The sequence below is a fragment of the Terrapene carolina genome, unplaced genomic scaffold, assembly GCF_002925995.2.
Source record: "Terrapene carolina triunguis isolate 2854851 unplaced genomic scaffold, T_m_triunguis-2.0 Scaffold395, whole genome shotgun sequence".
Taxonomy (NCBI): Eukaryota; Metazoa; Chordata; order Testudines; family Emydidae; genus Terrapene; species Terrapene triunguis.
The window spans coordinates 2,161,404-2,173,485 of record NW_020664746.1 but is presented as its reverse complement, the minus strand read 5'-3'; the positions used below and the strand labels follow the sequence as shown (position 1 = coordinate 2,173,485).

Sequence of the window (12,082 nt, the reverse complement as noted above, 5' to 3'; positions counted from 1 at the left end):
TAGCAGGCTTCCCAAGCTCAAAAAAACTGAATGCATGAAATTCACAAGCCAAGAAAAGGGGCCACATTCCATCATTTCTATCCACATCTGCTGAACTGAACTCATTTCTCAAATTTGGAGACACCAAATAATTTAAGCATTAAACTCTCTTGGTGTGAATCATCTGGAACATGCTAAATGGGAACTAGTTTGTTCCATTGTAAATCCCCCTTCAGGGACTTGTGTACACCCATGGGCGTCAATAAGGCACTAGCAGCCACCAATAATGAGCCACCCTATTGAGTCACTGCTTTAAAGGTGCAACATGCTGGAAATGCAGTGGTCAGTTGGCAAATGGAGATTGTCTAATGTGCAATACGTCTCCCTTATCCGCACGATCCAAGCTCTGACTCCTGTGATGTGTATAAGTATAGGGTAAACACATTCAGATGAGTACATTGCTTACAAACTGGCACTACCTAACAGGCACCACCTCTCTGCTCATGCCAATTACCATGTCAGGGTGATTTCACAGTCATGGTGACTGCTGCATATATATGTAAGCTTTGGGTAGGAGATTTACTTAGCAAAGCACTGACAGATGTGAAAGAGGCCAGACACCCAGCTCCACCATGAAGATGACAGGAGTCTTTTTACTCCTCACTCTGGCAGTTTTCTGCTTCTCCAGTGAGTACATTTTGTTATTTCCTGATATTCTGGAGCAGCTGGTGGTGGCCTAGTGCATTGTCCCCTGGATGATGTAGTCAGCCCAGCTCAGTTTCTAGGAAGAGAGAAGAGAGGGAGCCTTAAGGGACAGATGCACACACTGCTCAGGGGAGTTCCTCTTTCCAGGTATCAGTGCAGTGGCTTATTCTCTTTCCATGCATGTGGAAGGAATAGTGGAGCCTGACCAATGTTTAGATGCTGGAAGGGAGCTGCACTAGCAAGTGAACTCTTGTGCACCACTTAACAAGCAACATCTCAGCATCTTTAACGAATTTGAGCAAAGGGAACCTATTTCTATGCATCTGACGAAGTGGGCATTCACCCACGAAAGCTTATGCTCCAGTACATCTGTTAGTCTTAAAGGTGCCACAGGACTATCTGTTATTTCTTGCTGGTGGTGCAAACCAGGGATGTCTCCCATTCTGCGGTTAAGGGGTGAGTCCAGCAGTGGGAGCTTGACTGATAGAATCCTCTAATGGTTGGAGATATATTTGAGAGACCAGGGGTCTCCAGGCTATAGTATGATAAAATATAGAGCTGGTCCATCCCGCAGGAAATTCCAACATTTCAAAATTTGTTTGTATCCCAAATTGGGACAAAAAGTTGAAATTTCCAATTTTCCCCCCCACATAATGGAAATTCTGAACATTTTTAGTCTGGAAACATCAAACTGACCTTATTAGAACATTCATTTTTGAGACTGTTGAAACATTATACCATGAATAAAGTTATAAAATGTTAACTTTAGTATTACATTATATTTATATATGAAAGTTGAAACAAGCCAAGAAAATCAGAATGAAATACTCCATTTTGATTTTAAATTGAATTGATATTTTTCTGTTGATATTTGTCAGTTTTGGCAAAACACTGTTTTCTGACAGAAAACTGTTCTGTCAAATTTTTTTTGACCAGATCCAATAGTTTACTACTGGCATTCTAAGATAAAAATAATGATTCTCTCCTCTGGATTTCACAGTGCATCTTGTCTTAGATTGCAAGGTTTTTGTGGCAGGCACTGCCGCTCTCTTTGGGTCTTGTTCACAGCCAAGTACACAGTTGGCACTAAACAGTTAATAAAATTAATAACGTCTTGCCTTTTAGGGGAGGTGGCCTGAATCTGATTCAGTTCCAGGATGATGCAAACCTAGATTGAGTTTTGTGGGATTTGGTGGTATACAAGAGACTGAAATTGACGCAAGGACTATGTGTAACTTTTGCTACTATATATCTCATCATAGGTTGCACTAGACAAGAGAGTTTCAACAGAGATCTAAGGGTGTTAATTAATTTTGGGTCACACACCCAACAAGCCCTGTGACATTGTAGTTTGCGAAAATCATGCGTACACGGCACTTTGACTTCTCTTACCTTTTGAAAGCCATGACTGTTACAGGAGATGCCCAACATATATACATCCCTAGAGAAAGAAAACTGTGTCATCAAAAAGAACTGCTTTATTCCAAGAACAGCTGATTTCTTCTTTGTAGTGTTATTATTTATATTAACGTTTCACTTGGAGGACCCAATTGAGATCAGAGGTGCTGGACATACATATAGTAAGGCCTGGTCTACACTACGACTTTAATTCGGATTTAGCTGCGTTAATCCGAATTAACCCTTCACCCGTCCACACTACAGAGCCAGTTAATTCGAATTAAAGGGCACTTAAAATCGATTTCTGTACTCCACCTCGACGAGCGGAGTAGCGCCTAAATCGATTTTGTTAATTCGAATTAGGGTTAGTGTGGCCGCACACCACCGAATTACTGTGTTTAAGTTAATGGGGTAGTGTGGCCGCACACCACCGAATTAATGTGGTTAAAAACCGAATTAAGGTGCTTAGTGTGGCCACGCACAATCGAATTTATACAACCTGTTTCCCAAATTCGAATTATCTAAATTCGGATTAATCCTGTAGTGTAGACATACCCTTAGAAACAGACCCTGTCCCCAAGAGCTTGCAGTCCATATAGACAGGACAGATCCAGAGTGAAAGAAAAACTTTATTATTATCCTCACTAGTGACCTTATTACTAGACCTCACTAGTGAGGATAATAATGAGGAAATCAAGGCTCAGAAAGATTAAGTGACTTAAGCAAGGCCACAGAATGAGTTTATTGTAGGACTAGGAATTCAGCCTAGGTCTCTTAAACCCCAGCCTAGCATCTTAACCATTAGACCATCCTGAGCAGTAAGCACAAAACTGACTCCCTGGCCTTTAATCTTGCTTTGATGTGTCCATTTGACTGAAAGGGGCTTCATTCCCTCTGATAGGCAAAGACTGTGCTAGATGCTGACACAGAATTCAAATATCCAGAAGTAAATAAGATTTGTTAGCAGTTATAATAAGTCTTGATAAATGTGTTGTATTCAACACTGAAAAACACTGTCATTATTTACATCAAAGGAGGTAATATTTCACGAATGACCCACGAATACAGGAAACCTCTCAGTAATATTTACTAGCTACAGTTAATCCAAAGTAACAGTGGCTTTGTGTGGCTAGCATGGCACAAAGCAGCCAATGTGAACTGGTGAATCTGTCCCCAGGTGTTTAACTGAATAGCCTTCAAACATTTTGCTTCATTTGATCTTTTGTGTCTGTGATTTTGTTCCAGGTGCTGCCAGTCAAAATGGGAGTCAGGTGAGTCATTTTCCCTTGATCAAAAATAAATGGTTTGGAATGATTGCAGAGTCAAAATCTGTGGCAGGAAAAACACTAAAAATTAAATGGGAAGTATTTAAAAAGGTAAAATACAGGAATGCTACAGGATCCAGAGAATAAATCCCTAGGATTCAGACACACAGTTTTCATACAGTCAGACTGATAGCATTCAGGCCCAGATTTTTAAAGATATCTAGGCATTGCTGCACTCAGCATTGCAGTGCCAAATAAATTAAGGTCCTAAATCTCATTTTTAAAAGTGATTTAGGCACTTAGGAATCTAAATTCCATTGACTGTCAAGTGGTTCCCATATCCCAAACCATGTGCCTGAGAGAACTCCACTTACCTCCAATGATGCTCCAACCCCATTGAGGAGACAGGAATAAACCCCACAAACAAATGCTGCACTCAACAACAAACAACATTTTCATCTGAGCAAAGACAAGCCCTCGGGTTTTACTGGGGATGATTCAAAGATGGGGCAGCTATAGGGAGTCACCTATACACATCCTCCAGCAATATAGTAAAATGTACCCAGTCCCCAACCCCTGAATATGCAAAATAATGCTCTCCAAAGTGATTAAGAGTCCAAACAGCCACCCAGTCTCAGTCCCAAACAGAGTACCTTCCAACCCTTGCAGTGGTGCTGGGGCTTTAGTCCAGCGTGAGTTTGGACTGCTGCTGAGCTCTGGTCTCTAGTGTGTTGACTGGTGTCTGTCTCCTTAATCCCTGTGCTGGCTGGGACTCTTCTGCTGCGTCCGGGCTGCTCCATCAGCCTGGCTACAGCCTTGGATCCAGGCTAAATTTGGTCAGCTCCTCACAGCCATTGCAGCAGTTCCACACCACTCAGTCACAGAGGACACCCCACCCCCATATGCGTGCCAGCTGGCCCAGAACCAATTAGTTGGCCTACAGCCAGTCCCTCATCCTTGTTGTGGAGTGACATTTCCCCCCTCCAGCGAGAGGCAGGCTGGCAGCAGGAGGCCAAGGGTGGAATTTCCTCCCAGGCTCTAACTAACCAGAGCTCAAGAAGGTGGAACATTTCTGGGGAGTGACTTCTCCACAGTTATAAAAGTTTTTTGGGTGAAATCCTGGCCCCGTTGAAGTCAATGGCAAGATTTATGTTGACTTCCACCACGGAGCCAGGATTTCACCCTTTGTCTGCATCTTACCCATTAACTAGGATCTTGCATTGTCACAGGTAAATCCATGTTAACTGCACTTAAGGCTCTGATCCAGCAAAGCACTTAAGGACATGCTTGAGCTCAGTGGAACTGCTCACGTGCTTAAAGTTAAGCACGTCCTTAACTGCTTTACTGGGTTAGCGACATACTAAGACTTTACTTCTTGTGGCTCTCAACTAGTGCCAATAAAGCACAGCTAAGCCACGTGGTGCCAATCATATAAGAAAGGGTGACGGGGTCCTCCATCACTGCAGCTCTCCTCCAGTTAGCATCAACAGATGAGTAATCCAGAGAGGAAGGAGGAAGAGTTTTCTCCTTAAACAGGGGCAATACAAGGATGAAATATTTAATAATCACGAGTCCTTCCTAGCGTCAGACAAAAATCCAGTTTAAATTGCCTAACCTGACAAGTTACAAATTGTGAGTCAAGCTTGGCAGACCCAATCTAGGCTTGTTTCACAAGTTATAGGGTCTGCTGTCCTCCTGGGCATTGCACCATTGCTCTGAAAACTAATACACTTGGATTCCAACCTTCAAAGAAAAGGCACTCCACCATCACAGGAACTCCCTTAAGAATACCCTGCTTCTAATCCCTAAAAGTTCACACCTAGGCATTGTCAGCAAAGCACCTCGGCTGGGCGTAGCTATCACAGTGGGTTTAAGGATAGAAGTGGTTCCAAAGGTAACCAGAAGCCAAATCACATGGAGTTTTCAAGATTAAAACCATCACCTTGAATTCCACATGGGAGAAGATGAGAAGCCCGTGGAGTTCATGTGTTTGCAGAAGTAAGATCAGGAATGACACTTCGCTTGGTTGGAACTAGTACAGACCTTAGAAGCTGGGTCAGGGGCTGTTCTGGTCTGGGAAGGGTAGTTCTTTTTCCAGTTATGCCATCCTCAGTTTTATCCTCTGGTCCATAACTGATGCAGCAGTAAGGTAGATTTAAATTGGGATTCTTCTTTCTACAATTTCTTTTTATGTTTAGTAGCTGCACAGTTGAACGAGGCCTGCCTGCAATTTTGCCCAGCTAGTTCTTCTCACAGTTATAAGATGAGTTGGAAGCTGCTACTTTCAGGGATACAAGAGGCTATGATCACCCTTTGAATGAATCTAACATGTCCTCAGGAACCTGACCTTCCCCACAATAAAGAGCAACTCACAACTAGTGTTGGTCAAAAACTTTTCTAACTCAAATTTTTTCAAAGAAAAAAAAAAGAAATTTTTCATGGGAGTTTTCACAAAACATGTTCCCATTTTCCTAGCAGCTCTACTCCCTACAGCCCTCTGTGTGTCCATCTCTTCAATACAGACAGGCTTGAAGGGATAGCAAACCCTAGAAAGATGTCAGACACCTGGCTCTGCTGGTGTCAGATACTACTCAGTGGGAAAAATTGGCTTGTTGTTTCCATTGTTTTAACTACTCCTGAGAGCCAGATCCTCAGCTAGTGTAAACGTGGGTAGCTCCACTGACTATGCTGATTCACACTACTTGAGGATCTGGCGCAGGGAGTAGGCAACCCCATTATTATTGTAATTGTAGATGAAAGAAATGAGGAAGGGAATTTTAAATAAAATGGCATTATTTTGTTTATAGGTTGACTGCAGTGAATTTAAGAATGTAGAGAGAGGTAGAGAGACCTACTGTGCAAAGATCTATCAACCTCATTGTGGCTCTGATGGCAAAACCTATACAAACAAGTGTTCCTTTTGTGCAGCAGTCACGTAAGTACAGAAACAAGGAACTGCTCCTGAGGCATTAAAACTTTGAAAAGAATTGATTTATCTGTCACTTCTATAAATCTTATTATCCCATAGGGTTGCCCCCATGTTCAGAATCTGTATCTGTTTGCCTATTTGCTTAGTTTCTATAGAGTTTCTCCCAATAATGAGGCCAAATTGATTGAAATACTGATCACTAGAAGTCAGTGGAGAGCTCCCTATCTCAGCAGAGATTAGAGACTAGACAATCAAAAGGTGAGCCCACAGAGCTACATCTCCCAAATGAGGTGTTTGCTAACAAGAAATCTGGGACCCAAACAACTTTATATAGGATTGAAAAGTATTGAAAGTGTCAGAAGAGTTTACTCATGGAATAAGAATAAAAAGTCTAAACAAAAAAGAAATCCACTGTAGTTAGGAGCCCTCCTGTTTCTATCAGGGTCGATGCCATGGCAGAGTATTATTCATGGATATAGTACTGGTGGTGGCCATCTTGCTGAAAATTAGTGTCAGGCTAAATTCTGTGCTCTTTTATTTAGCAACATCCCCATTGATTTCCCAACAGTATGGCAACCCATGCTCATACAGATAGTGAACAAGTTACCTTCCGGGCTGTTGAAGAACTTGAATAGGAGATAAAAGCATTAAACATTAGATATTTTCCACCATTTGTGAACCCAAGATGGCAATGTCTTAATTCTAGAGATAGGCAAACCAGATTGTCTGACATATGGCGTGATGCAACCTGTGTGCAAAACTTGAATCCCAGTTTCCACATTTAGTTAAATTATAGTATATTAATTTAATTTTCTTGCAACTCTGGGCATTGTGGTTTTGTGCAGAATCCTAAGAGAAAAAATTCTGCAACAAAGGAGGCAGTTTTTGCAATATTTCTGGCTCAGTGTCACAAGAGGAGATCCTTCTCTCATGAGATTTCCCATCCAAGTTTGAAGACCCAAGAGGTTTGATAGTTCACATGAGCACCTATGCTATAATCTGTGAGGGGAAAATAGCCAAGGAATGGCTCTATCAGTCTAGTAGAAAACTGCAGATTCTTACAGCATCTCTGTTCACAAGTGGGTCAGTTGGGGACTTTAGTCTATAACATCAAGTTTGCTGCCTCTAATTTCTCTGTGTTTTCATTTTCTCCTAGGAAAAGTAATGGGACACTGCGTCTGAAGAAAACTGGTGAATGTTGAATGAATCCCCATTGTAACTGAGTCTGAAAGTCCTGATTACACTATCTGTATCCATTATCAGTTTGGATCATATCACTGTCTCTTCAGTTTACTTTATTAAACAAGCAAAGCAGGAGAAATGTTTGTCCGTTGTTTCTTGTCGAGAGGAAGGGATTATGGACTGTAATGCTGTATATGAGTTCTTTCCAGCATATAGAAAATAATTACAGAGCAGTAATTCCAGAGAATAAAAGATATGATACTGCTGTGTTCATGATATACACACAGAGAAATTAGATAAAAATATAAAATACCCTTTCCAGAAGACTGCAATGTAACACTACTTGATTTTTTTAGAAATGAGAACCGTAGCACACAAGAACCCCAAAACAGAGAAAGACAAAGCAGGCTGCTTTCTAAAATAGAGAGGCTCACTCAACCTACCATACTCTAGGCTGACTCTCTGCAGACTGACTGCTGCTGGACCCCGATTACATGCTTTCTCACAGAGCCCTCTAGCATGCAAACAGGACCAGAAATTAAAGTGATAGCTTTGTCAAACAATCGCCACTTAAGTTTGATCAGTAGTGGCTCTTTTTCACTTCTGATAAGCTGGCTTTATATATCTCATTTGCAGCCCTGAACAATTGTTGTTTTGCTCTTATACTTCGGACTATTACTGCTTTACTGGGCTCTTGGATCACTTGCTTTGGCTTTGTTTGTTCCCCTTTTCATTTGTCTTCTGTGAATATTCCAGGAAATGGGTTCACTAGAAGAAATGTTCATGAAAACTGAGAATATTTAGCAGATTTTTGCGGGTGTTAAGGGAAAGCAAATTTTGAGCTTGAAACATATCAGTTTGGTTCAGAATAAAGCACTGATAAAAACTGCCACAAAATGAAAAAGGAGGAAGAGATCTCTCTGCTCTTATTCACCTTTTAAAGGTGAATGAATTTGGAAGACAGACAAACAGACAACACACCAAACTCCTCATTTATCAATCCAGACCATCATATTGGGGAATCGGCCTTAGCACACTGTACAGTGCAACAGAATGACTGATGGGGAATTTCACAATCAAAGGGAAGAGTTACAACTGGGCTTTGTGAATGGGGTTTCTTCAGACGGCACCTACTGAGCAGAGCACTAATAGGTATTGAACACAGATCTGACAACCATCTCCATCACGAAAATAACAGGTGTCTTTGTTGTCTTCACTATGATGATAATTCTGCTTCTTGGGTGAATAAGTTTTGGTCCCCTTTGATGTGACGAAAAGGCAGCTGGCAGGGTAATCATCTGTCGCCAACAAGCCTCAATTAACCTCTCCATGGCCCCAGACAAGGAGAAGGAGGGCACATTAGTGATGGGAGCACATTCTATTCTACTCTAGGGAGTCCTCTCTGCTGATTGATGGGTCACCACCTATTACCGTCTCTATTCTGTTGTGAAGGCTGGAGCTAATTGGTGCCCAGGTGTGTTAGACTTAGCCAGAAAGTTTGGAGGTTGGCAGGGAGGAGCATCACTAGGACACTAAGCTCTGGATACCATATTGAGACCTTGCAATGATGTATCTGTAAACTAAGAATATGATCAACTTCTTCTTAATCCTTTTTTAAATGATTGGTGCAGAAGGAATGTGTCCCTTGATGGCGCTGTTGTTTTAGGGTGAGGCTACTGGGCTCAAGGGGTGAGAAAGGAGGTTTATTAGATGGGTTTTGGTAAGTCATGCTTTCTTGTATTGTACCAGTTTCTTTGTTTGGGGGCATATTCCTTGGGTTCTGTTTTAGCCTCTCCAAGCTTCCAGGCTCCACTAAGGCAACATCTTGCATTTTAGAAAGTGTGAGCTAGTGCAAGGCTGTGCATAGCTAATAATACTGATAGACATAAGTGCCGACTCTGTGGGTGCTCCGGGGCTCAAGCTCCCACAGAAAATAATAGGGGGTGCTCAGCACCCACCAGCCACAGCTGTTTGGCAGGGTGGTTGATCAGCTGTTTGACGGCTGGTAGGAGGCGCTGGGGGGAGGGAGGAGAGCAGCAAGTGGTGGGTTGGCGGCGGGCCTTGGGGGAGGGGGCAGAGAGGGGGTAGGAAGAAGCGGAGTTAGGAAGGGGCAGAGCAATGGTGGGGCCTCAAGGGAACGGGCAGAGCAGGGTGGAGCACCCACTGGGAAAAATAAAAGTCAGCAGTAGTAATAGAGGAAAGTGATAGCTCAGTGTAATATTTACCATCATCTATGGGCTTTTTTGCTTCTCTTATGGTTTACAGCTACCGTATCCAGTCACATATGGATAAAAAAAGTTCAGCTGAGAATCGAGGGTGTTCATTCATTTTGAGTCATACACAATCTGTAATATTGCACATTGTGGAGGTCATAAATATACAGAGCCCTTTGTCTGACATCTGGAACCTTCTGGAAATCCAGATTATTTAAGGGAGAGTTCAGCATCATGTGCAGCCTTAGACATTAGTGCTGAAACAAGCTGAATGAGTGGCTAATTCCAAGAAGAACTGATTCATCTTTGGAAGATGTTGCTGAGGACATTTGAGATCAAGTGTTAATTTGACTCCCTGGAGCATATCTTGCCTGTGATTAGCTCACTACTGCAGAGAGGACATCCAGGAGAGTGCTGCTTTAAGGCTGTGACATTCCGGACACGGCTTTGAAATTATTTCAGATGTGACTGAAGTAAAAAATAAAACCTAAATCAACATTCTGAATTCTTTGAAAGAAATATGTTTAGGAATCCACAGCTGGCATAAATCAGTGCAATTCCAGTGAGGTCAACAGAACTATGCTGTTTTATACAAGCTCGAGTGTGTCCTTGGAACCAGCTGAGCAAAAACTTCTAGTGGAACACTGAATCCTGAAGAATGTTCTCTGTCCAACAATAAACAGATCCAGTCATTATGTACTAGCATGATTTACAGCTCCAGTCTCAGCCCATTAGGGCAGAAATGTCCATGCCGTGTTGTTTGCTGGGATAGGTTTCGTTCCATTTTTTGACAGATGAGTGTTTTGAATTTAATTTCTCTCCAACACTGTATCATCCATGTCTGTGTGTTTGTTCCATGAATTGCCAGTCAGGATTGATAAGATGAGTCCACTTATTACTGCTACTCATCTATCACATTTCCCAGATCAGTATAAATGGTTTGCACCACACTTTGGATGAGATCTCTGTGTATGAGAAACACTAAAACCAATAAGAGAAACTGGAAGGAATCAAGCTGGAAAACTATCCCAGTGACATCAAACCAAGGGAGCAAACTGTTGTGGTCCAGCTATCCATGTAGTCAATACAATCTGTACTTAGACTGTATGAGATACAAGGCCAGATCCTCATCTGTCGTAAATAGACGTAACTCCATTAAAGTCCCCAAAGCTATATTGATTTCCACTAGCCAAGAATTTGGGCCACAGAGAGCAACAGAGAAGGGCAATGGGTACTGTTTGTCCTGGATTTTCTCTTCATCTTACCCAAACTCTTCTGGAGGTTTTATTCAATAGCTCTGCATGTCAGGGCCAATTTCTTGTATGTGTCAGCTCTGCTGGCTAGTTCGTGCCAATAGAGTTGTGCCGTATCAGATATTACATGTAACAGAAAAGGCTGTAGGATCATCCCATCCCCCCCCACCCTAGATAGTACTGAAACTCTTGTCCCCCATGACCATCAACGGGCGAGCTATTCAGACAGGCAGGAGGCCTTTGCTTTCTCCTCATAGGCAGAGAGGAAATGAGGGAAATCCTGAACCTGAGTGTATAAAACTGGACCAGAATGAGAACCATTTATCCACTTCTCTGAACTGTGGAGCCATAGAAGAAACAGGTGGCAAAAATCATCTAAAATGTTATTATATTCTCTAGCCGGGAGGTGAGCGGGGAGACGTGCAAGCCGCCACTAGATGTCACTAATTGCCCAATAGTCTGCCAGTCTGTTTGTGGCACTGATGGTAAAACATACAGCAACAAGTGTACGCTTGGTGGATCAGTCAGGCAAGAACAGAAATAAACGACTAATTCTGAATGGAAAAAAAATACTCTCAGAGCTGATCCACCCTGAAGCATTTATTTCCCCAACATGTGGCCACAAACCAGATGGTATATTTATTGGTAGATTTTTGTGGGTGGGTAAGTATGTGCTAGAGGGTGTAGGATTCAGCAATTTCTGTGAAGTTGAAGCGCTTCCACCAGAACAAAATGAGGCTGTTTCAGATTCATTATAGATCATTCCCAACTCAATTTATGAAGCCTCTGCAATGAGCTGTGTATCAGTTGTGAGCAGGGAGACAAGGAGACTTGGTTTTCCATCCCCTACACCTTGTGGAGTCACTTACACCAGTAAAAAGTAGGGCTGGAATGCCGCAATTTTGACTTGGTAGTATTTCGCACCCACTTTGCACTGGCTACATGACTATACAAGGTGCAAGGCAATGGAGAATCAGGCCAGGAAGAGGTGCCCATGGGGAAATGAACCTTTTAAAAATGAGTGTACAGGCAGTTAAATGCAGGGATTCATAGGCCAGCCATTTTCAGATATATTATAGAAAAGTGTTAATAGAGCTTGGGTAAAACTTTGAAAAACATCTTAGAGACATAGGAGCCTAAGTCCCACTGACTTTCAAG

General features: G+C 42.2%; 1 protein-coding gene across 1 annotated transcript; it reads left to right on the top strand.

Annotated features, from left to right (window-relative positions):
* Window positions 1-588: 588 nt before the first annotated feature.
* Window positions 589-7,585, top strand: LOC112118313 (serine protease inhibitor Kazal-type 6-like). Its single transcript, XM_024216575.2, has 4 exons — window positions 589-666; window positions 3,328-3,353; window positions 6,155-6,282; window positions 7,433-7,585. Exons 1-4 carry the CDS (start codon window positions 612-614, stop codon window positions 7,476-7,478), a joined length of 255 nt encoding a protein of 84 aa, XP_024072343.2. The 5' UTR covers window positions 589-611; the 3' UTR covers window positions 7,479-7,585.
* Window positions 7,586-12,082: the final 4,497 nt, after the last annotated feature.